The 26,382-nt window shown below is 43.7% G+C and overlaps 1 protein-coding gene across 3 annotated transcripts in view; it reads left to right on the top strand.

Annotated features, from left to right (window-relative positions):
• CDH8 (cadherin 8) overlaps positions 1-26,382 on the top strand; it is a 1,003,344-nt gene that overhangs the window by 369,541 nt on the left and 607,421 nt on the right. For all 3 annotated transcript variants that reach the window (XM_069217048.1, XM_069217049.1, XM_069217050.1), the window contains exon 3: positions 22,528-22,822. In XM_069217048.1, the coding sequence (XP_069073149.1) occupies positions 22,528-22,822 (295 nt within the window). The remainder of the gene's footprint in view (positions 1-22,527; positions 22,823-26,382) is intronic.

The raw sequence follows: 26,382 nt of genomic DNA, 5'->3' as shown, positions 1-26,382 counted from the left end.
CCCCCCCCTGTCGCACAGCTGCCCTCCGAGTTCCCCTGTTTCCCTGGGCCTCTGCCCCCTGGCCGGTGTGCCCACTACCACTGCCCCCAGGTCCCTGTTGTTGTTGGGGTGGTGGGTTATCCTGGGTGCCCTGTAGTGGTAGACACACCGCAGATTGACGCGCCCTGGAGACAGAGGCATGGGCCCGCTGGGTGGGAGCTGTGCTGGTGTTCCCAGAGGGGTTTGGGTCTGTAGTGGCCTGGGCCTGTGTGAGGGGAACCGACTGTCCAGAGGTCCCCGATGGTCCGGGCTGGTCATCGGTGTCCAGGTCGACAGAGCTGCTGTCATCGCTGACGGCCTCTTGGGTGGGGGGTGTGGAGAATTCTGGCCCCTCCGCCGCGGTGTGTTGACGGTCGGGTCCTGCAGGGGTATAGAGGTATGGTTATAGTTTCAATGTGTGGCATATGGGTGTATCTGTGGGTTCTCGTGTCCCCAAGTGCTGGCATTCGTGTGTGGGGGCTTTGGTGAGGGTGGCTTGTGGGGGGGATGTGTATATGCATTGGGCATGCTTTGGTGATGGGTGTCCATGCTTAGTGGACGCATGCAGGCCTAGGTTTTGGGATGTGTGGGTTGTGATGGTGAGACATTGGCGGGGAATAGGTGTGCTGGGGGTGGGGGTGAGGATGGTGGTGGGGGTGAGGATGGTGGTGGGGGTGAGGATGGTGGTGGGGGTGAGGGTGGGGGTGAGGATGGGGGTGGGGGTGAGGGTGGGGTTCGAGGATGGGGGTGAGGGTTGGGGTCTGATTTGGCATGCAGGTGGGGGGGAAGCAGTATTGAAGCTTCAACTTACCAGTATCCATTCCTCCGCCGACTCCTGCGAGGCCGTCAGGATGCAGGATGTTCAAGACTTCCTCCTCCCATGATGTGAATTGTGGGGGTTGAGGTGGGGGTCCTCCGCCAGTCTTCTGCACGGCAATGTTGTGCCTGGATACCATGGAACGCACCTTCCCCCGTAGGTCGTTCCATCGCTTCCTGATGTCTTCCCGATTTCTGGGGTGCTGTCCCACTGCGTTCACCCTGTCGACAATCCTCTGCCATAGCTCCGTCCTCCGGGCAATGCTGGTGTATTGTATCTGTGTGCCGAACAGCTGGGGCTCTACCCGAACGATTTCCTCCACCATGACCCTGAGTTCTTCGTCTGTGAAGCGGGGTTGTCTTTGGGGTGCCATGGGGTGGTGTGTATGATGTGTGGGGTGGAGTATGTGTATTTAAGTGAGTTGAGTGTGGTGGTGTGTGTTGTTTTGTGTGTGGATAGTGTGTGGGTGATGGTGTTGAGTGGCTGTGGCTGTTATTTTTTGGATGCTGGTGTCTCGCTCTTGCCTTCTTTACGAATTTTTTAGCGTAGGGGTTTGTGGGTGATGTGGGTGGGTGTTTTATATTGTATTGTGTGTGTGGGAGTGGTGTGTGTATGTGTATCAGGTGTGTGGGATTCAAATCGTCCAATGTGGCTGAGTTTTGTTCGTTTGTGTGTATTCTGACCGCGGCGGTGTGTCCCGCCAATGGAATACCGCGTTTGAATGACCGCCGCGTGGATTCGTGGGTCGTAATGGCATGGGCGTATTTCTGTTGGCGTGACGGTGGAGGTTTTGTCACCTCCACCTTTCCGCCGACCGCTGGTCTGGCGGTCTGTTGTGGCGGTCGGATTTTCGGAGGTTTGCCTTCTGCGGGTCAGAATGACCGTGGCGGGTTTCCGCGACCGCGGCGGGATTATGGAGGATTTCTGACCGGCGGTAGGCGCCTTTTACCGCCGAGGTCAGAATGACCCCCACTGTCTCTTAGTTGGCTCTCATGGAAAGCTTCTTCTAAGTATTTTAACAAGACAATGAGCATTTCACAGTTCACTCTGTCAGCATTTTTCATTAAATGCTAAGAAATACAGATTCTGCAGGAGGCCTGGCAAACTAGGCCAAGACACTTGCTAAGTTAGGGACTACAATTAATAAGCTAAAACATACTTCCTAACCCTTAATGTGACACATTACTACATTGATCTAATACATTTTCAATATTTGTGTGTATTAATAAATATTTAGTACAATTTGTGAATACTGGTGGCCATCTTCGAGGTCAAACGTACACATTATTTTTCTTCATACTAATTTTTCTACATAAGTCAATATTGAAAATACGTAAACACTCATTAATTATTTCTAAGTAAGACATCTGCTTCAGCAGCCCGCTGAACACAATACCTTAAATCCTGGTGCGCGGTCTGTGTAGCATTGCTTTACAAGGCTTTGCAGAGGTTTCAGTGAGTACCACAGAAAGCAGAGCACCTTAGGATCCACCTCCGAGGGTCAAGGACTGGGGTGCTATCACTTGACAGGGAATACTCACAGATGACAGAGTCCAGGTGCAAAAGCAGTTTAGTTGGAAGTCTTTTGTGTCCCCGAGACTTCATAAAACAGGAGGTCAGTCAAATGGCCCTTGAAGTCACTCTGGGTTCTGGGTTGTAGAGATGCAAGTGCAGTCTTTCTCATTTAGAGGCAAGAGGGTAACAGGCACAGGTCAGCACAGCAATGCAGTAGTCCAATAAAGTAGTAGTCCAGTAGAGTGGCAGTCCTTTCAGCAGCACAGCAGTCCTTCTTCCAGGCAGAGTATCCACAGGTCCAGACGTTTACTGAAGTGGTGGTGCCGGAGGTCCAGTATTAATACTTTGGTGTCTTGATCTAGAAGGTGGGTGAAGCTTCTAGAGACATATCTTTGAAGTTCATAGATGCTCTGCCTCCCCTGTCCTGGCTCCAAGCTTGCCAGAGTGACAATGCAGGATCATTAAGCCCTATATTATATGGACAACACAAGCCTATTCAGGTGTATGTGAGGCCGTGCTAAGCTCCGCCCCCTTATCAAGCCAGTTGGTGGCTCATTAAGGCCTATCAAGTCATACCTAATCTCCCATTGTATGTGGCTGTCTAGATGGAATACACAAAGGCCCGCTGTCACCTACCCAAGATGTGTTTTGGAGACAGTCAGCAGGCACACAGGGTTAAAAACTGAAAAATGTAAACTTTCTAAAAGTGGCATTTTTAAGAATGTATGATAATTACGGCTTTACCATTAAAAAGGATTTATCATTATAATTCCATAGGTACTAAACATGATAGCTCACCCACCTTCCAATCTGGAATTACACTTACTAAATGTATTAAGGAATCCCCAATGTTATCCTATGAGAAGAATAGGCCTAACAGTAGTGAAAAACACATTTGGGAGATTTTCACTACCAGGAGATGTAAAAAAAATATATTTGTCCTGCCTTTTACTTACACAGCACCCTGCCCTTTGGGCTACCCAGGGCCTACCTTAGGTGTGTCTGATGAGTAATTAAAGGGGAGTTTAAGGCTTGGCAAGAGGTTTTAAATGTCAAGTCGACATGGCTGTAAAACCACATACAGGCCCACCAGTTGCAGGCCTGAGACATGTTTAAAGGGCTACTTAAGTGGGTGACACAATCAGTGCTGCAGCCCCACTAGTAGCATTTGATTTACAAGCTCTAAGCACATGTAGTGGACTTTATTAGTGACTTCTAAGTAAATTAAATATGTGAATTGTGGATAAACCAATGTAACCATGTTTCAACGTGCAGAGCACCTGCACATTAGCACCGGTTAGCAGTTGTAAAGGGCCAAAGCCCTAAAGCCAACACAAATGAATTCAACAAAAAGTGGAAGGAAGGGGCAAATTGTCTGGGGATGCCTGCCAGAAAGGGCCAGGAACAAAATGCACTATGTGAAAATCTTGCTTGTGTGAAAGGAAAGTCTGTAGGATGTAATTATCTTCTTACACACAACAAAATATAAATACCTATAAATGAACTGTACAGATATTTAAAAATATTTAAACTGTTAAGCACAAATGAAGCATTGCTTTATTCGAAAGAATGATAGAAAAATTATTTTACAGAGTCAAAACAAATCAAGACACTACTTGGTGAAGCACAAATGATAAATATTCGCTGACATACATTATTGTTCATGCACTATATAGTTTTATCAGTAAAACTGTATGCCTTTGCAAATTATTTGGTAATTTCAATGGAAAATACACTGTCTGTAAATCCAACAAACACCTCACCATACCTGAATGAAAGCACATAATTACCAGAAAATACATTTTTTGAAGGGATGTAACACCCCATACGCCCTCCTTCAAGCTTCGCCACTGGAAGCACCTGCAAGAACACTATGAAGGACTCATTGCACACACACTGAATGGCTGAGAGGTGCATGTGTCAACCTTTGTAAATGCAGAGTGTGCCATTTGGCCCCGACTGCCTGAAAACATCCTAAGACAAAGAACAGTTATGCCCTTGCTGGTGGGTGGCTTCTGAAGACAAGACAGTCAAAGTAATCACTGTGTTCAGCCTGATGGTGGGGGGTAGAAAATGGCAGGTGGTAAAGAGAACACAGACTTACTTAGAGTGCTGGAAATGGGAAAAGTAATGATTTGAGTGTTGTTTTTTTTTACATTTTATGCTACAAAATGCACAGGTAACAAGAAGCAACGATTGGAGTCCCTAATGCACAATTATTTCTTATTAAAACCAGAAGTAGGAATAGTTATCTTTCTGAAACCTGTAAAGACTGACTTGAATCTTGAAAAACAAGATGATGCTTTCCAGTACTGTAGTAAAGGTGAGCAAGCCAACAAATTATCAGGCATAGCCGAGTTATGGGTTTGTCTTGTCCCTAAGAGCCCGTCTTGGCTCTAAGAGCCCACGCATGAGCTGAGCCATGGGAACTTTTGGCATTGAAATCATGCAACAAGTATTATGCAAAAATATGATAGTGTTTTCAAAACTCAATAAAGTGTATTTCTTTGACAAGTGTTGCACCTTAGTACATCATATAAAATCACTGAATTCAGAGCCAAAATAATCATTTTTAAACATTCATGTCCCTACCCCCTACTCCAATGACAGTATTCTTAGTAAACTCAGAGGCAAGTCACATGTCATGTGTATCTTTTATGTGGGCTATATTCCTAGTTTACTCAAAGTATCATAATTATCCATTAACTCAAATTAATCAATCAATCAATCAATACTTTGTAAAGCAAAACTTATCACCCGTTAGGGTATCCAGTCCCTAGGGTGTTGGGCTTAGTCGAAGAACCAGGTCTTGAGCCTCTTCCTGAAGTCTGTCAGTCAGGGATGTTCAGAGGTGGGGAGGATGGCAGTACCAGGATTTGGCCATGAGAAGGAGCGGTCTCCGCTGTGGCTATGGTGGAAGCACGGTGTCTCTGCAAGGGAGGCAGGGCAAATGTTTCAGGATGATTGGTGGAAGTTCAGGCAGTGGTTCATGTAGGCAGGTCCTTCTTCATGGAGGGCTTTGTAGGCATGTGTCAGTAACTTTAATTGGCACCTTTTCTGGATGGGGTGCCAGTGGAGGTTTTTCAGGTGTTGTGTGATGTGGTTCTGTTTGGGCAGGCTGAGGATCAATATGGGCGTTGATTTCTGTATTGTCTGGAGCCTTCTCATGAGTTTGATGGTGGGTCCTGCCTACATTTCACTGCCGTAGTCCAGCTGGTGGGTGATTAAGGTGTGCGTGACTGTTTTCCTCATGCTGATGGGTAGTCATTTAATGATTCTTCGGAACACACAAAGACTGTGGAAATAAGCGGAGGAGAATGTTTTGATCTGTTGTTTCATGGTGAGTTTGCTATCCACGATCATGTTGAGTTTCTGGGTGAGGTCTTTTGGTGTAGAAATGGGTCCAAGCTTAGCGGGTCACCAATGGTGGTTCCATAGGGAAGCATGGTTGCCAAAGATGAACACTTCAGTCTTGGCAGTGTTTGTTGAGCTTCAAACAGTTGTCCTTCATCCAGTCTATGTCATTCTTCATGCAATTGTGAAAATCGGTGGGGGGTCTGCTGAGAGTGAGAGGATGAGCTAGGTAACGTCCACATAGGATATGATAGTGGGTTCTGACGATGATGAGAGACAACATCATGTAGGTGTTGAAGAAGGTGGGACCGAGGGATGAGCCTCAATGTAAACCGCAGGTGGTGCTTCTGAGTTCCGAATTGAAGGGAGATAGTGAGACTTTTTGCATTTGTCCTGTGAGGAATGATGAAATCTACTTGAGTACATCTCCCGTAACCCAGATCCAGTGAAGTCTCTTGATGAGTGTGTAGTGGGATGTTGTGTCAAAAGCTGTGGAGAGGTAGAGGAGACCAAGACTGCTCATTCTCCCCTGTCAAGCAGGGTACAGATGTCATTAGTTGGGATGATTAGACCGGTCCCTGTGCTGTGGTTGGCACAGAAACTGGATTGTGAGGAGTTTAGCAGGTTGTTTTTCTCCAGGTATTCGATGAGCTGCTGATTGATGGCCTTCTCCAGGACTTGGTGGGAAAAGGGAGCAGCAAGATGGGGTGATAGATTTGGAATTTGCTCAGGTCGGTGGAGGGTTCCTTAAGGAGAGGTCTGTCTTCTGCCTGTTTCTATGAATCTAGAAAGGTGGCTGTGGCGATGGATGCACTGAGTATGGTGTTGAGTTGGTGTCTGATCTTGTTGCTTCCTAGGTTGAAGAGGAGGGGGGCACTGGAAACCACTGTCTCAAATTAAGCACTGATTTCAAGGTTTTCTCATATGCAATAATGAAAAAAAAACTTTGAGGCACTATAAAATAAAATAAGATCACACAATTTGGACACATGGCCTGGACTTAGCCCAGGGTTTCTGGTTTCTTATAGTGTAATTCAGCCATTAGATTGGTATTTTTTCTCGCTTCAATTTGACATCAAAATGTAATGCTTTGTTCATTCTTGGTGCGTGAGTTTAGAGCATGGGTAGTAGAAAGAAGCCACAGGAAAGCTAGGCCTATTTTGGGCTTAAGGGCACAAGAGGACCTCAAGCTGAACTGGAGACTAACATCTGACTTGAGCTTTCAGCGGCTCATCCATTTATACTTTACTCTGGGTATTCTGTGCCTGAAATAAGTGTAGATGCTGCTGCCAGTGATACCTCCTTTGTATGTGAGGATATCTTAGCTTGCATTGTGATGCCCATCTTGTATCTGTGCTGCATGTGAAGGGAGCTTGCAATGCTGCCAAATCTTGCACATTGTGTGTGTGATTCTGTCAAAGTTCTGTGCATGTCAGAGAAACTTGCATTGCTTCTGATCAGATCAGTAAGTACCAATGTATGAGGGGAGAATGTACTCCTTCCTGGTGCTCTACTTGTTTTGCTTGTGGAAATACTGCAATGAATGTGAGCCAGGCTTGTACTCATACACCACCTCAGTGCTGTTCCTTAGATTTGTACCAAATCTGAAATGCTGATTCTTCATTGTGTCCAAAGAAGGCAGTAAATGGTACTGTTCCGTACCATATTTTTTTCATGTTGTTAAAGGAAGCTTGCAGTTTCCCTGCAATATCTCACTTGATCCTTATTTTTGAAGGAAGCTTACACAGGCTGCCCCTGGAGTACTACACTTGTTCCATGTCTTTGAAACAAGCTTGTGCTGGTTGACACTGCAGGACAACACTTGTTCCATTCCACTGGTCCTAACGTACCACCATTGCTCAATGTCTTTGCTTTCACTAGGGATCATGGCAACCTAGCTACGTCACTGGGGATCTGTATTGTTATTTCCTTCAGTTGCAGTAGAATATTTCTCTGCCAAGCTACAGCATACCAGAAAGCACATTACCATTTGCCTGTTCATTTCTTCATCTGCCTAGTACCTTGCACAGTTATCCTTTTTTCTAACAGTACATTGATGGTAGAATTAGCTAGCAGAGGAGATGCAATTAGTGGGCAGGCCACTTACAGTCTTGCATTTGTTTTTGGGTCCCTCCATTTTTGCTGCATCCAATAGCACCTCATAGCTCTGCAGCAAAATTGAAGGCTACTGGTATGTCAACATTAGAAGGGAGCTTGGGATTTAGGGGCAGATTTATAGGAAGTGGTGCTGCACAGAGTGCAGCACCAGTTTCCCTGAACCCCTTAACACCTCCCTACCGCACACCACGTGTGTGCCATATTTAAAATACAGCGCACCATGGTTCAGAGTTGGGGCAATAGCATCATTTTATGTAACGGTTTTGATGTACTCTGCCGGAGTAGCGGCAAAATGTTGGCGCTACTTATGCACATTACATAGGTGCCTATTATAAATAATGGTATGCCTCCTTTTAATGCCTGCTCTGAAATAATAGCACAAGGAAATCTCATAGCCATTTTTTCAGGCCCCCTGATGGGGTAATGCCTCCCCTGCATACATTATGCCTGGTGCAGGCATAATGTGGAGCAAGCGTTAACAAAGTAGTGCAATGCAAGCATTGCACCACTTTGTAAATATGGTGTGTGGGAAATGCCACCTGAACGCCACATTTGCATCGAAATAAATGCCACAAATGTTGCACAAGGTGGCACTAGGGGCTCATAAATATGCCCCTTAGTCTCTATTTCTGGAGTCTAAAATTCTCCAACAAGGCAATGCTGCAGGATTTGTCCAATGAGGGCTAGAGGACACTAGATACCCTCTCACGAGGTCCTGCTCAAATGGATTTGCTGCTGCAGAAAAGCACTGAATGAGGGAAACCTGCTTCTTCAGTCTAGTGAGGTTGCGTTTTGGGCGGATCGGTTTACAAGATTGTTCATTTCCCACAGTGGTCTTGAAGTATAAAAATGTTCTAAGTTCCTGGTTTTCAGAGATGTTTACAGAAGTCCAGTTAAGCACAGCCAGTGGTCCCACTATGTTCTGCAAAAGCACTTGAAGAATCAAGACTCACTCCAGCAAGGTCCAGGTCAGATCTAGTTGGTTCTAATCAGCTATAAGTTGCCGGGAAATGCCTACTGTAGTTTTTTGTACCACTGTAGCCAAACAGGACGCCAGCCAACTGACTCTTGAAGTCTACTTAATTGTCCTCGGTACAAGAGGGAGCAGGTGTAGTCCTTCAGGGCTCCTCTTGGCTTACACACCACAAGTCTAGTTTTCTTTTCTTCTTCTTCAGGTCCAGCACTCTTCTAAAGAAAATGTCTGTAGATGTAACATTTATGCCTGGCACTAGCTTGTGCATGTAGGTTGACTTCTGGCTTCTCCCTAATAATAGGGTAAAAGGTCCCCGGGCTACATCTTCACACTTTTGCAGAATTTCCTGGTTCCTCTACTGCAAATAATCCCCAATGCCCTTCACTCATTAAATCCAATATGGAGAGACCCTTATCCCTTGTGTAGAGCCTCTGTTTCCACCCCAGAGGTATGGTTAGGTTAATGAGCAGCCCCTCCTCTGTTATCATTCCAAACGATTTCTGGGGCAGCTTCCCCCCACTGTTTTAGGTATCTGCCTGACTTGGAGGAGGAGGAGAGCAAGGGGCCACTTAGGTGTCACTTGACATCTGTTTTCAATGGGGGTGGGGGCTTTGAAGTAAATTATGGTCCTGGGCACAGCCCAACTGGCCTCCACACAAGGGGAACAAATAAACCCTCCCACACCCAGGTCATTGTCCCTGCTCTGGGAGCATTTTACACACCCCATGAGGGCTAAGCACTGCCACTGCTGAAGAACTAATGCAAACTAATGCAAATAAGCCTCCATGAGCTTCAGGCAGGTAAAATGTAACTTGCTAAAAACAATTTTTTTAACTTAATATTTATTAAAACTCCGACAACTACTGACTTGGAGTTTCAATAAATATTGCAAATATTGGTTTAATCATATTTCTAGCTGTTACTAATCAAGAGGTAGCAGAATGATATGTAATATTTTCTTCTCCGTGTTTTTCTGTGGGCAATCTAACCTTGATAGCTGTTTTCTTTGCTGCTGGTCACTATAAGGAAATGTTATCTTTGACTTTCTACATGTCCTGTGATTAAATACAGTGAACCCTGTGTTGTGGACTGCTTAGAACTGGACAAGGCACAAAACGTACAACAACAAATAAAACAAATGGATTCAACAGTGAAAATACTCTATTATAAAAATGTAAAAAATAGTACCTACCAGAAGGATTTCTCCTAAAACAAAAGGTTGCATGTTCAGCGGTTCCAGTGCGAATCAACAACTTTTTAATTAGTAAATTAAATAAGTTGCCAAAGGAGGAAATGAAGAATCATTGAATGTAAAATGCATCTAAAGTTTTTTATTGTATGTAGGAACTAATTAGAAGCATGAAGAGATTCTGCAAGGCTTATATAGTGGTGATTAATAAATATTTAAATTAATATTGTCTCATGTCAAAGAGGATATATTTGACTGGTTGGGATGCAGGATTGAATTGCAGCTCACAGGCTGCAGTTTCAGGGCTGGAGTTATGTTTGCTAGGTCATTCCATATTTATTATTAGACTTGGCATCCTTGGCATGTTCTCCCCTAACCTTTTCACTCTGTTTCCTAGGTTTTTGATGTGTGCTGAACTCTGTTTTGCTGTTTTTGAGACTTTTGGCACTTTACCACTGCTATCCAGTGCTAAAGTGCAAGTGCTCCTATATAAAATCTATGGGAAATAGTTTTCCATGATTTGCATATTTGATTTACTAGTAAGTCCGTAGTACAGTGCAGTAGAGGTGCCCAGGGCCTGTAAATCAAATGCTACATGTGGGCCTGCATGTCAGAGTCACCAGATCCTCGGGGTCTGTGCACGTTCCCAACACGTCTACCACTGAACAGCTCCAAGACTCTGATAGATAAATCACAGAGACTGAGAGAGGTCAGGAGGTCAAGAGGGGAAGAGAAGATTAGGAAGGAAACAGCTGGGAAGGAGACCTGTAGTAAGGAAAAGGTTAGAACATACATTAAGAAAATTATATCTCCTGAAATCAATACTAGACTATGATTCTAAGCCTAGTCACTCTGAAAACATGAACAATCTAAGAGTTAAGTTTAAAATGACTAAGTTTCAAGATGGCCGGATACCTTTAGGGGAATCAAGATGAATTAAATTAAAACTTTCTTATTCAAGTACTTTCCTTTACCTGAGAATCAGAAAAACATTCTGACTAAATTTTAAACCAGTCATATAAATCCTGTTTTGAGAATGTATACTAGGACCATACAATATTGCATCTAGAAACTCTGGCCTTCTGTGTACTCTTAAAATGTTTCAACACAAATTGCGCATATTGCATATATATATATATATATATATATATATATATATATATATATATATATATATATATAGTAAACACCATAAAAGGATTGTGCACCATGAATAACACAATATGGATTCAGGAAACAAATCACATAACTTGTCAACTGAAATATTATATAATAAATATCTTAGAATAGTGGCATACAATGAACAACATGAATTAAACTCGAGGAGAGAATCGTGTGTCTTGCCGATTCAAGTGTCGCCATGTAAAATACCAAGAAATGGTAGCACGCAATGAATATCAAAGTCAAATCATCATTAATTGAATTGCGCGTCTTGCCGATTCGTAAAACACGATGTAAATGTCAAGAAATAACAGCTCACAATAAATAACAAGATCAAAGTACAATGAAACGAATCGCGCTTCTTTTGCCGATTCTTAAGCCACCATGTAAATGTCAAGAAATGGTAGCGCGCAATAAACAACAAAGTTAAATCCTCATGAAAGGAGTTGCATGTCTTGCTAATTCGTAAAATATCATGTAAATGTCAAGAAATAGTAGCACGCAATGGACAACAATGTTTAAACACCATAAAACGAATCGCGCGTCTTGCCGATTCTTAAGCCACCATGCCAATGTCAAGAAATGGTAGCACGCAATGAATAACAACATCAGACCTTTATGAAACAAATTGCGCGTCTTGCCTATTTGTAAACTACCATATAAATGTCAAGAAATGGTAGCGCGCAAGTAATCTGTTACTCATTTAAGAATTAAACCAAGAATATGAAAATTATAAATAAAGGGGTTGGGATAGTCCAACCACCGTCTTACCGCCTGGAACAATGATCACCAATGAAGGATGAAGGGCAGAAGACTGGAAGATCCAAATAGGCACCGGGACAGGAGCTCAGGAAGAAGCTGCTGCTCTGCACCGGGACCCCTGAATAGTGAGCACTGGGAGTTGGGCTGACTCTCTTTCATAGAGTCTTGGCCCAGCCCAGAACCACGCCTAGGCATGTTGCAGGGAAAGTCTCTGGAAGGCCCTGGAAAGGGACCACACCCTAACACACTCTGAAAACCTGCAGCAATACATTGCAAAGGAGCAGTATTTGTAAGCATATTAAAAATAAGTTTTCAGGATTGAACTCTGCAATTCAAAAGGTTAAAACACAACATATCAGCACAATGCATAAATTACGTTGTTTTGAGAGTGCTGGGTTTTTGCATTTTTGTCGCCAATAGAGCGCGTACTGCTCTGGTGTTGACACTGCAGCACTGGTTGTGCCACCCATATTAGTAGCCCTGTAACCATGGCTCAGACCTGCCACTGGAGTGTCTGTGTGTGCAGTTTTAAACTGCCAATTCGACTTGGCAAGCATACCCACTTGCAAGGCCTAAACCTTCCCTTTTCTTACATGTAAGGCACCCCTAAGGTTGGCCCTAGGTAGCCCCATAGGCAGAGTGCAGTGTGTGTTAAAGGTGGGAAATGTTCTTATGTGTTTTACATGTCCTGACAGTGAAATACTGCCAAATTCAGTTTTCACTGTTTAAAGGCCTATCTCTCTCATAAGTTAACATGGGGGCTGCCTTTGAATGCTATTAAAGAGCAGATTCCCTTTGGGAGCAGATAGACATGTTGAGTTTGGGGTCTCTGACCTCATAATTTAAAAATATATCTTTTAGTGAAGTTGGTTTTTAGATTGTGTGTTTGAAAATGCCACTTTTAGAAAGTAGGCATTTTATTGCTTAAACCATTCTGTTACTGTCTGTTGATGGATTCCTGGTCTGGGTCAGTTTGACAGTTGGGCTGTTTGCACCTCTCTCTAGACAGTGACACAAAAGGAGCTGAGGTGTAGCTTGCATATCCTGATGAGCCATCTGTGCTGAGGGGATGGGAGTAGTGGTCACTTACACCTGTAAGGGCTGTGCCTGCCTTCACACAATGCAGTCTCCAACCTCCTGGTATGTGTCTGGGGCCTGGTCTGGGTAAGACAGAATCTTGAAAACAACAGAGACTTCTCTTTGAAATAGGCCTACTTCAAAGGCAGAAAGGGGTATAAGAAGAACACCCAAATTCCCTGAAAAGTAGATCACTCCCGGAATCAAGAGAAACCTTTGCCTCGGAGAAGAGCTGAAGAGCTGAGGAGAAGTGCTGCCCCTGCCTGTGCTTTCTTGGGCTATCCTGCAGTTGCTGCTTCTGACTGTGAAAGGGGGCAAAGACTGGACTTTGTTGTGCATTCATGCTTGAGAAGAATCTCCAAGGGCTTGAACTCAGCTTGCCACCTATTGTTGAGGTCTCAGGGCCATCAAAGACTTCCCCTGCCAGCCCCTCAACGCTCTGCTGAGACCCTTCCCTGCAAAGTGGTGCTCTATCCAGTCCCTAGGCCATTGAGAGGCGAAGCTGGCAGCTAAGAACTGAAAATCCACGCAAAGACCACCATGCGGGGAAACGTTTGACACACCACCTGCCATGTGGTTGATAAACGACGCACCGCCGGCCTCGCGGCTATACTCAACGCTTCACTGCATCGTGGCTGGAAGATCGATGCAGTGCGGCTGGAGAAACAACACACAACACCCACAGCAGCAGGTGCTAACAATGCAAGCCGCCACGAAGAGCAGTTTCTTGACACTGTGTGACTGGATTTCAATGCAACATCACTGAGTGCGGAAAATCAATGCAAAGCCTGCCCGGACCCAACGTGCCCATTCAGTTTGCTCTCTTGAGGGAGAGAAGAAACAACGCACCCCGAACCGACCGGAGGAGGAACGACGCACTTTCTCACTTGTGGGTGAGAAATCGACGCATCAATAGCCTTTTTTGAGACACACTCACCTCTGCGGCTTTATTTTGACACCACCCAGGTACTTTTGTGTGCTAACATCGTACTCACTGTTTTCTTGATGCTTATTCTTTTAAAAATTCATATCTTGACTTGTGTATGTTGGATTTTTGTCGTTTTGGTCTTGTTTTGTTTAGATAAACATCACCGTTTTTTCTAAACCTGTGTTGTGTCATTTTATAATGTTTTCACAAAGTTACTGTGTGTGTTGGTACAAATACTTTACACATTGCTTCTGAAGTTCAGCCTGCCTGCTCGTGCCAAAGAACCAAGGGAATGAGCGGGGATCAACTGAGGGTGATTCTCCTTTACCCTGACTAGAGTGAGGGTCCTTGCTTGGACAGGGGGTAACCTGACTGCCAACCAAAGACCCTATTTCTAACATTTATGATTTATCACTTTTAGTAACTTTACGAAGACAAGCCTACTTCTGTGTGCTTTTTCAACGTTTACAATTGAAACAGGGGAACTTCTTCAGCACTTCCCCTGTTGCATTATGTCAGGTACATTTGCACAACTGTGCAAGGATAAAGTCAGCCACTCTTGGGGGCAGACCCAAATGTCAGTTGTCGAAGTGTACTCGGTTGATGGAAAGAGGGGCTGGGAATGAAAGTGAGATGTTAGAGAGAGTTGAGAGATGTTGAAGGAGCCTCTTTTGATTTAAAGACGTGAGCGGTGAAGGAAAGGGATAATGAAGGAACGGTGATCTCTCCAATTCCAAAAGAGTGTAGAGAGAAAAGGACATGCAATCTGGTAACAGTGGGGTTCTTCTCTAGGCCCGAGTAGTGCATGAAAGTGTGTGACGGAGCAATGGGAAAGAATCATTAATTCAGATGAAGATATGCATAAAATAATATAAGGAAAATATTATTTACTGAATGTGTTCCAGCATTTTTTTAAGCATGGTGCTTTGTCTAGCACAGTGTAAAACGTGTTAATTTTCCTGGAAGAGGATTTATGTTGGACACTTTTTCTCCGTGGGGACAATGTGTCAGAGAGGCACTACTTTCTCAGTGGATTGAACATTTCCTGCTTTGTGTACAGGGTTTTACCTACACAATAGTTTCGATAAATTCATACTTGTTCTTCGATGTAATGAACTATGCCCTGGGATCCTGCATTAAAATAAAGTACTTAAAAATAATATCAATTTGAATGCATTGGTTGGGTTTCATCCTTTCCCAGAGTGATCTTTGCATCCAAGTCGAGCACTGTCCGCAACCTGAGGGTAAGGCAAAAATCGTTCAACAAACAGTAAAATGTATTGGGATGTTAAAATAAATTCAACCGAGAATACTCTATTATAAAAATGACAAAAATAATACCTACCAGAAGGATCCCTCCTCAAAAACAAATATTGCATGTTCAGCGGTCCCAGTACGAATCAACAACTTTTTAATTAGTAAATAAAATGAGTTGCCAAAGGCGGATATAAAAAATCGTTGAATGTAAAATGCATCTAAAGTTTGTTAATGCATCGTGAAAATAATTAGAAGCTTGAGAAGATTCTTGTTTAAATGTGGAGATTAGGGCAATTAAAATGTTTTCTTTTCTGACCAATAATGAGCTCAGTACAAATGGCATTTGGAGCAATTGCATGGAATTTTATAGGAGCCATGTGATTGGGTATCATGTTTAAAGAGGACACTGCATATGGCAGTATAGTGTCAAAGGTATGTGGTGGTCGGTAGAGTCAATTGTTGTTCAAAACACAACACCATGTTCGCTGTGCAAGTATTTTGTAAGTATTGTGGGCTTTTAACCACGCTCATATCACGCCCATCACTTTAACTTGTTTGTGGGCTTGCCTTTCAAAAAGCACTTAATGTAGTTGGTAAATGCTTTACATTTGTGCCGCCTTGAGCCTTTTTTTGTCACACCTTGCAAACTGCCCCTGTTACATGGAATATTGCACAACTGTCAATATACTTCAGCAAGGGCGAACCAATTTTTTTGTCTCTCCTCTTCGTGCTGCATGGCAGCCATGCCGCTCACAGAGCGAACAGGAACAACAGAATCAACTCAATCAGCGGTATTGGAGCGCCGGTCACATTGTTCAGAGTTACCTAATCAGACTAATTTCTTGTGGCTCTCCCTTTAAAACACCTGAAATATTTTAAATGCTTAACCTAAAACAGAAATCCTAAAAGGGAAAGCGGCTCTCCCGGCACAGCAGGAGAGCTGATACTACTATATTCACTGCATTCGGGAAGCTCACCGCATAATGATTTGCAGGGCATTACTTTAGAAAACATTTTTGCTCATAACTCAGCCTGTGGTGGTTCTTGGACAATGGGACCAACACCAAAAGGTTCAGTGTGACACACTTTTTCTGTCTATGGCATATTTGGGTCCCTACACTAAGTTAGTGGGGAACCCAAAATAATAACCCCTCCCATCATTCAGTGTCTTTTAAGCTTTCTCATAGCTAGAACATTTGTTCTATCACTGTGCAAAGTTTTGTTTTAAAGGCACTCCTTATAATTTAATTGCAGTAGGCCTGCTAGCCTTAAAAAAACTTTTTAGGGGCTAAGTCCATGGTTTCACTGCATTACTGTTTCCTGTTTTTTTAAATGGGGTTATTCCCTCTAGAGGCTAACAATATGGGATGTTTGAGCATTACAGTCTAATGCCAAACGTTTATTTCAAATAAAGGTTTCTATGATAATTGTATGTGTTTTAATATATTACAATTATGACCATAATTCAGGCCTACTTAATATCCTTATTACACTATGACTGCTAGAATACTCTTATTATGTTTAGGTGACCCTTTAGTTTTATTTCTCCTTTTTGGACGTCTTCTGTCTTTTTTTGGGGAATTGTGTTAGCCAGCCAGGAACTCTGATGGTGGGGTGGTGAAAGTGGTATTCTATTGGAATTAGCATGGCAGTTTTAAATTAGGATACCAAGTGGCAAAATTTTCACTTTATTTGATGCAGATAGAGGACGAAGATAAATGGAAGTGCTTTAGTTATATGCAGGGCCACTGGAATAATATTCCTGGAATAGATGACTTTATGAGACAGGGTTGTCCAATTTATGTGGCAAGAAAAGTCCAGTTATTAATTTACAGTGCCAATAGTTCTAACCCAAGCAACTGAGAGACCTATTGCATTGCAAATGCTTGGTTATTATGTTAGAAGTGTTCCACGCAAACAGGAAAAGAGTGAACTCATGAATACCTATGTTTTGTTGTTTTATCATCTGATTTTGAAATAACAGTTTCAGGTTATCTTTACAAATGTTGAGTGAAGTTTTTGACAACACTATCAATTCCATCAACTTGAACATTATATGCATTATATTCACAATTTTCAGTGCATGCCTTTACACTTAAATTACTGTTCTGCATGCGTAGGAGAGAGCAAAACACTGTAACCACTCATAAGTAATTATTGTCTACTCTGTTGAATGCATTAAATCTGGTATATATGCAGCCAGTGAATGTATATTGAACTAGTGATGTATGCTTAAGGGAAGCAACTGCAACAAGTAAATGAACACCTAAATGAGACATGCCTAAATTTCCCCGGGGTCTAAATACAATGTTTGGGCTTATTCACAAGGCGTTATGGAGTACATAAAGTAGTGGTCCTGTAGTTTTCATTTACCTACTCTTTTAAATGCTGTAGCAAGGTGGCAGTATTATGTGTGATGAATGGGGGGGTCTTACCATGTAATACTACCACTTTACCCAAAGTGGAGCTCGGGTTCACACCAGTAAACTTTAGCTTAGTCCTGGTAGAGTGGTGAAGAGCACTTATGCTACTTAGATGAACATGTATAAAGCATTTCATAATGGCAACATGGACGATATGTAAGTTACATAACTCAAAAGAAATCCAACACCAATTTAGAATAATAAAGCACATTTTATTGTTAATTTAATCACCAAAATGAACTCCTCATCTTACATACAACCAGATTTGTGGATTTAAAGGGGCATATTTATACTCCGTTTGCGCCGGAATTGCGTCGTTTTTTTCACGCAATTTCGACGCAAAACTAACTCCATATTTATACTTTGGCGTTAGACGCGTCGAGCGCCAAAGTCCATGGAGTTAGCGTAATTTTTTAGCGTGGACACCTACTTTGTGTTAATTATATGCAAGGTAGGCATTCCCGTCTAAAAAATCGACTCCGAGGCATGTTCGTCGGATTTATACTCCCGATCAAAATTCACGCCCGGGAGTGGGCGGGTCAAAAAAAATGACATACGGCCGCTTTTGCGCCGTTTTTTTGCGCCTGCAAAAGGCAGGCGTTAAGGGACCTGTGGGCTCTGAAGGAGCCCAGAGGTGCCCTCCCATGCCCCCAGGGACACCCCCTGTCACCCTTGCCCACCCCAGGAGGACACCCAAGGCTGGAGGGACCCATCCCAGGGACATTAAGGTAAGTTCAGGTAAGTGTTTTTTTTTTTTTTTTTGTGGCATAGGGGGGCCTGATTTGTGCCCCCCTACGTGCCACTATGCCCAATGACCATGCCCAGGGGACAGAAGTCCCCTGGGCATGGCCATTGGGCAAGGGGGCATGACTCCTGTCTTTGCTAAGACAGGAATCATTTCTATGGGGGTTGGGAGTGTAAAAAAATGGCGCAAATCGGGTTGAGGCAAAAAAATTGCCTCAACCTGACTTGCCCCATTTCTTGACGCCCAAGCCCCATATCCCCCTACGATGGCGCTGCCTGGTGTACGTCGTTTTTTTCCACGCACACCAGGCAGCGCCGGCGGCTAACGTAATTGATTAAATACGGCGCCCGCATGGCGCTTCAGAATGGCGTTAGCCGGCGCTAATTTTTTTGACGCAAAACTGCGTTAGCGCAGTTTTGCGTCAAAAAGTATAAATATGGCCCAAAGTGTTTAGAAATAGATGCACTTTTAGTTGTCATAGGAAATCCACTGAAGTCAATGTGGGGGAAGCAGAGTGTGCAATCGGTCACTTGTGGGGTGTGTTCCACGGAACCCACCTGGAGCTAAGGTCTGAGGGGTCCCTAGACCATGTTTCTAAAGGCAGCATCTTTTTACCTTGCCTAGGGAGCATGAGTGCAGAGGTAGTTTTCCTGTCCTTAGAAAAGACCAGGAACCACGAGTGCTGTCAATCAAAGATGCAGCACTCTGCAAAACTACACTTGGAGATGGAGTTACACTCTAACTTCAGAAAGTAAAGACTTTTAGGGTGCCAGGACCTAGATTCCACAGCTGGCACTCTGCCACCACGTCCAGCGGCTCCGGGTGCAGAGGTGACCTTGCAGCTGTCAATCACAGAAGGGTCTCTCCAAAGATGCTTTGCCACTTAGTCGAAGTCGCGTTCTTCAGGGTGCAAGGTCTCAGCAGTGGGGTTGGTCACTACTGCTGGGAGTTGCTTTGGAGCTGGTGACATCCGGGGACAGTTTGATTACTGGGCTGGTGACCAACAAGCCTTGGCAGCGGCAAAAGTAATCCACAGGTACTTTGTTGGCTGGGGGTCGATAGGAGTGGTGTAGCGGCTCAAAATTTAAACTTAGTATGAGCCTCACTACAGCTTCCAGGATACAGGTCACCAATTTTCTTTAGGCTCACTCAAGAGTGGCCCAACAGGTTGCACTTCTTGTGACACAGCACAACAATTCTTCTGTAGGTTGAAGGTGACTGGTTCCACCAGTCATGGGAGTCTACCTCAGTTTCCAGCATCCACTGGAGTCCCTTTTGCTGGGGCAACAAGCATTAGCCACTGGCATACCTCAAACACACAGTTTGTTCCAGTATATGGTCTCCTCAGGGCACTTGTGTTCACGCTTTGCACTGCAGCTGAGCCCAAAGTCCTATTGTCTGTAACAACATCTTTTCTTGCCTTTTCGCAGATTCAAAGTCAGAACTGAAGATCTGGTGCCAGGGGAGATCCTTACATCCTAGTTTAGAGGGAGTTAAGGGTGTGAGGGACAGGGCCAGTGGGCTACTGGTCTTCCCCTGAGGGGATGCCTTCCTGTGGGAATACATCAGTTTTCTACCCAGAACCCACTAATTGAGGGTTTGCCAAGATGGCAGAACCTTTCCTTGGCTGCACAGATCTCCTAGCCCACCGTAAAGGTCTGACTAGTCTCTTGGAGGTGTATACCTCCTGCATAACAAATTTTTCTACCTGTCAACCTGGACAGAGTGGGAAGGGCTTTGTCCTGGAATGAGGGACAACAGATTATATATCAAGGTTGGTGAAAGTCTTTGCGGCTCACCTCCTTGATTACTGTAAGCACTAGCCATCCTGGAAGGGTGGAGGTGTGACCTCCTTCATGCCCAGGTCCTTTCCCTCTATCCTGGGGGATGTGCTAGCACAACCAGCAGGAGAGCAAGCTCTTGTCATGGCTGCAAAGGGCTTGGGGGAGCCTGCCAAGGCAAGAGAAAACTGGCAACTTGGTGGGCATCTTCAAAGGACACCACCATAGTACACGTTAGCTAATCCTGGGCATGAGAATCGTTTAAAGCACAGTGTTTGACAAACATGGGGGAAATCTGTATGGCCATCACGGTGCTGGACATCTAAGGCTTGCCTGGGTGTCAGTCCATGTTGTTCTATGGACATCTGGTCACTTGCAGTACCACTAAGTTTTAAATGCTATCACAGGATCATATCTGCTGGTGCATATGTCCTCACTCACAACACAGTGCACCATGCCCTTTAGGCTATAGGAAGCCTGCCTTAGGGGGACTGACCTGTACTATGGGCAGTGAAGGGACTCTGGCTGCACTTGATGTGGGCAGAATCAAACTCAAACAGACAAGCTGCTTGGGCAGACTGACATGGTAGCTCTGTAGGCTTTGCGTTTACTCAGGCCAAGCAGGGTGGCACAATCAGTGCTGCAGCCCTGGTGACTCCTTTACCATCTCCGCCCTGGGAACCACTGGTACCATTTACTAGGGCCTTACGTGGATGGTAAAGTCCTTACCAATTGGGTTTACAAAATCACAGCACAAATTAAGGGAAAAAGCACTGACACTGAGATCTGATTAGCAGGCATCGGTGCACTTTCAGATCACAAAAAATACCATCAGTAGTCTAATTGGGGCAGAAAGTGGGGGGCATCTGCAAAGTGCCAAGTTCCTTACAAATACCTTTGAGACATGGTCTGGTTTAAATGTTGGCAGAGAGGGAACTCCATTAAAATTATAACAGAGTCCTCTCCACACTGACATTATGGTTTCGTCAGCCCAATTTTGATTTAGTGGACCATAGATTGAAGATGACCGAAACCACTCCATCTCTGGGGTGGTCAAACTTCTCAGACTGCCCATTGGAGATTTGACTTTATGTCCGCATAACTTACATAGATGGGTGGACATCTACCTATTTTTTATTGCCCTTCCGCACTAGGCAAAACTTAGCAATAAGGAGAACTAAAAAGTACTCAACGCCTCCTGCTGTGTGATTTTCCTTTTGAAAATAAAAAGTAATTGTAACTTTGAAGTGGGCTACATCATGTTTAATGGAGCCATCTGGTGAAGTTACAATGCATTGGCAAGAATTCCATTGATGGCGGTTCCTGTCAATGTTTAAAATGTCCCCCAGGACAACGAACATTTAGAAATTTGCTGGGTAGCACATGGGTCAGAGGAGTAATTTGCTTTGTCTCCCTGGTGGAAGACTGCCTGGCTGCCAAGATCAAAATAGGGCCCCTAGACCAAAAACATATCTAATTGAATACAATGCTAATATGAATATTGAGTTAAAATAATCTCTGTGTTGAACTTTTCCAAAAAGCAGCTGGATGTTTCAAGGACCATTCACACCTGCTTGGAAGCATATGTAAAAGAGTGCTCCTGGGCTACTATTTCTAATGCTCATAAATGCTTTTACCAATCAGCCTCTTCATTTATGAATAAACAATGACCATGCAAATTATTCATTATGCTCAATTCCCAAAGACTTTGCTGTGACTTCTTCTTATGGTACTACTGGCTTGCCCCTCACTACCTCGATGAATCTGGGTGAGTCAAAACCTAGAATTCAGAAGTACACAGGGAGTTCTACATAAGTAAGTCAGACCTACTCACAGCAACATCTTTGTGAATAAGTCCTTTGCAGTGCTTAATTTGTGAATAAAAATGTGCTGTGTCCAAGGCCCTCCTCTTAAACATGCTGCTGCTGCAATTAAATATGCAACCACGGAATACTGAGGCAGCATAATCCTGAAGCCATCTCTGGCCTCTTCAATCCATTTAAAGCCACTCCCTGTCCCTTCAGCTCACTCTTGCAGCTTTCTGCTTTCTCCCAATGTAACCCATTTTTGTTTTTCTCTTCCTCCGTCTTTCCCATTTGTGTCTTTTGCTCGCAGTAAATGCTTGAGGCAGAAAAGTAAATAAGTGCTGGTGCTCCGCACCGTCAACAACAAGCACAAATTAAGCACTGGTCCTTTGTATATAAATGTTCGTTTTGTGGATATCCTGAAATTCAAGCAGGCCCATACTTCATGAACTAACTTTGGGCACCACTGATTTAATTTATAATTTTGTTTTGTGCGCATAAAACGGTATAGGTATTTGAAATATTATTTTATAGTAAACAAAACTACTACAATGCAAGTAGATCAATTTCTGTCACTAAGTGTTTCCTGGTTTTCCACTTCTAGCTACACACAGACCTGGATCCTGGAAGCAGCAAAATCAAATACATTCTGTCAGGAGAGGGAGCTGGAACAATTTTTGTGATCAACGACAAGACGGGAGATATTCATGCTATGAAAAGGCTCGACCGTGAGGAAAAGGCTGAATACACGCTAACAGCTCAAGCAGTCGATGCGGACACAAGCAAGCCTCTGGAGCCTCCTTCAGAATTCATTATTAAAGTGCAAGACATCAACGACAATGCACCAGAGTTTCTTAATGGGCCATATCATGCGACCGTTCCAGAGATGTCTGTAGTGGGTATGTATGCCTAGCAATATGAAGAAAAAAAACGTTAACATTCACCCATTTAAATAGCCTTTTACATCAGGGATACTGCACTGCTGAGTAAAGGACAATTATTCCAATCAATTTTCTTTAATTGGCAATTTCAAAACTTGATTGACCAAGCTCTCGTAAGATACAGTGAAGGTAGCAATCCAGCGATGAAATGTAAAAGCTGTCAGTATTAATATGCCTTTCTTGCAATCCTACAGTTGTTTTCACGTCTAAGATATTTTCAGTACCTTCATTATAGCATTATTTGTGGTGGGCAATTATGCTTTCTTTCAACTTGACATTAACGTGTTTGGTATTCGCAAAGTTAGCGAGTTAAGTTTTCTGTACTCTTTCTATGATTCAGGAGCAGTATAATTGAATGTCCCAGTGCTTGACATTATGCAATCACCCTTCCTTTAACTAATAAACAGGAAAAAACTGCATATGTCAGTAGTGAAAAGCAAATTTTATAAATACATTTGCAACATGCTTTTTAGTGTGGTTTATTCAGAACACTAATGAAGATTCAACAAGATGACTGTGATTGCTGAATTGACATTGTGCACTCTGGACGCTGGAAGACAACACCATGCCTATAGTGGCGTAACAAAGGCCCCCTCAGCCCCCGCGATGCGAGGTGCCCCCGAGCTACAGGGGGCCCTCACAGCACAGTACCCTGAACTGAGAGCACTTGAGTGAGTCAGGAAGGAGCCCTCTCCATGTACTTTGCAAGGGGGGGGGAGAAGTTTCTTTACGCCACTGCTTACAGATATTTTATCCCAACTTTAGAAACGTTATAACATACTATTTTCTACTGAATGGAAAAGAAGAGGTATGAAGTGAAAGTAAAATCTGTATAAAAGGCTTTTAGATCCTCATTTACTTGTTATACTTTAGGCTGGTTTCCTGAGACCAGCGGTCTTAAGGGCTGTCCTAAGAGTACCAATGACCTTAGGGAACAGTTACAAATGGTATTTAACCCCTACTAGGCAGGCATGATTCAGACTACCTGATAATTCAGTGGCAGCAGGGAAATTCTGCCTTTCTTTAATTAAATGTTATCTTTTGATTGGCAATTACATTGCAGCTGCTTATGTAGAGCAGTTCTTAAGGAGAATGGCTTATGTGCAGACCTGAAAAGGCATTCCTGCGTTAAATTGGAGAGGACATCTCCGGGCATATCCTGAAGGTATCAATTTACAGAGTATTTCAATTAGTACTCACAAAGCAGAACTGCTATCTGTTTATGTCAACTCTTTCAATAAATCTGAGCAAAACAGATATCACATGATGACATGGGCAAGATCTGACGCAAAGGGTATGAGCATTACATTTTTTATTTCATGGTCAATGTTGTTTAAAAATAGCCCAAATTAATAGAAAGAAATCATATACCTTCGAAGTCATATACCATTGAATGCGGATGGGAACATTGAATGGTAGGCAATAAACTGCAACATCCTCAAGGTGATTAAAATTATAACAATGTCATCCATGTATTTATTTTAGGAGTATGCATATCTATACTACTTGTTTTCTCTTGTTATATTACGCAAAATATAACATAACATAAATATTGAAGTCATGTGATGAGCATTGTTAATGTAGTGTTTGTGGATGCAGCACATATCCAGTGTTGTTAGTATGTCAGAATATTGATACAAAAGGTTTCCAGGCATACTGTGAGGATTTGGTTGCACTGTATGATATGACTGTGGGGCCATACAGTGTAGTTCACTCACAAATACCATCTTGGGTCCAGTCAGGCTTATTTATTAACCATAAGCTCAACCCTGGGTAACTGTGACTGCGAGCAGTAAGGCTTTGCAAAGGAACTATGTGCAAAACATTTAACAGCACCAAACAACACAATAAGAAAGTAGCAACACAAGACAGAAAGAAGACACAAATTTACGGAAATAGATTATATTTTTATGAATTTTTAGAGTCCTTCATAAGCAAAATTTACCAGAGGGTTCCCGAAGATGAGGATTTTAGAAGGTATTATCACTTTTAAGCACAACCGCAAACAAGCATTGGTCAATAAAACCTTTAGAAACTTTAGAAAAGTTTGTAACAGTTAAATTGACAACTACAACCCGAGATGGGCGACTAATTCCAATAGGACAAAGGTCTAGGGGGCCAGAGTGGACACTTTGGACAGTTACCTGGCAACCAGAGCATTTTTAAGGCAAAATCCAAAATGTAAAGGGCAACCGCCGTAGACATCAACTGATAGCTTCTGATGCTGAGGGATGCAGGAAAAAGATGCTCAAAGGATGCTCTGGTTCTGGTGTGGTCATCGGGGGTGTCTTTGTGGTTGCTCCTCAGTCTGCTGGTGAAGTGGGGTGAACTTGGCCACAGAGATCGGGGTCCCTCAAAGTCCTCTACATTTCAGTAGCAGGTCAGCTGATGCTGGGCTATTGTTCAGTCTGGACTGCCCTAGGGGCAAAATCCTTAGGTGGGGGCTAGTGTCCCATGGATGTGACAAATATGGACTTGGATAGCACTCCAGGGTCAGGCAGACTTGGTTGCAACTTTTGAATATGTCCTCTTGGGTGCCCGGCTACTGGTAGCAGCAAAATATCTACTATGGCTACCAACTTGTCGGTTTGGGCTTCTTCAGCTCTTGTGGCCCTGCCAATTGGTCCTTGGAGTTACTGCTGTAAGTTGGGGCTGGGCACAACTTTTTCTGATGCAGGAGCTGCAGGAACAGTCCAAACTTTGCTATCCCAGGGTGCAGCAGGTGCAGTCCTTCCAAAGGTGCAGCGTCTCTTTGTGCGAGTCCATGGGCAGCAGGGCAGTCCTTCTTTGGTCCTTTCACTGATGTCAGTGTGATCTGAGAGTCATGGTTCCAACGATTCCAAATTTATCCCAGGAAAGTGCCCTGAGATGACCATGCGGTCACTAGGCAATGGGCTATTGGGTCCCCTCCTACCTAGTGACGAAGTTCCTGTGATGTGTGGCATCTAGTTATCCCAGAGTGCCACATTGTTACCCGTTTCAGGATAGCATAAGCCTTCCTCGGTTGTTAGGAGCTTGGTAGCCCAATCTAGAGGTGTGGCTACCAGAGGGCTACACACCAACCTTAAAACTGGTTTGCGGTGAGTTTTCTGTCCTTGGCCCCTCTCTCCATTTTGTCTGCAGGAACAAAAGGCCTCCTGATCAGGGGTGTCAGAGCTACCTCCATTACAAATGTGACTTTTCCTTTGAGGCTCACCTTTTGGGTTTACACCCTGAATGGCCATCTGAGGAGAGGAGGTAACACCTCGCTCTGCAACAGCTGCCTTTGTTCCTGGGTCTGGGAGTCATTCACACGTCTCCTCTAACTGTCAGAAAGCTGTCTGTGTGCCAAAGCCTTTAAGAGGCCGTTGGGCTAACTAGAATGTAGAGTGGCAACTTCCTAAAAGTTACTAAATTGTAACTGAATATTAAATTTGACCTTGGCATTGGGTCTGGTTTAACACCAAGATTAATATGGTATCTTACATGACCCAGTTTGGTAGTCCAGTTCAGGAGTTAGCCAGTTTGGAATGCCAACT

The sequence above is a fragment of the Pleurodeles waltl genome, chromosome 12, assembly GCF_031143425.1.
Source record: "Pleurodeles waltl isolate 20211129_DDA chromosome 12, aPleWal1.hap1.20221129, whole genome shotgun sequence".
Taxonomy (NCBI): Eukaryota; Metazoa; Chordata; class Amphibia; order Caudata; family Salamandridae; genus Pleurodeles; species Pleurodeles waltl.
This window is presented reverse-complemented; position numbering and strand designations above follow the sequence as displayed.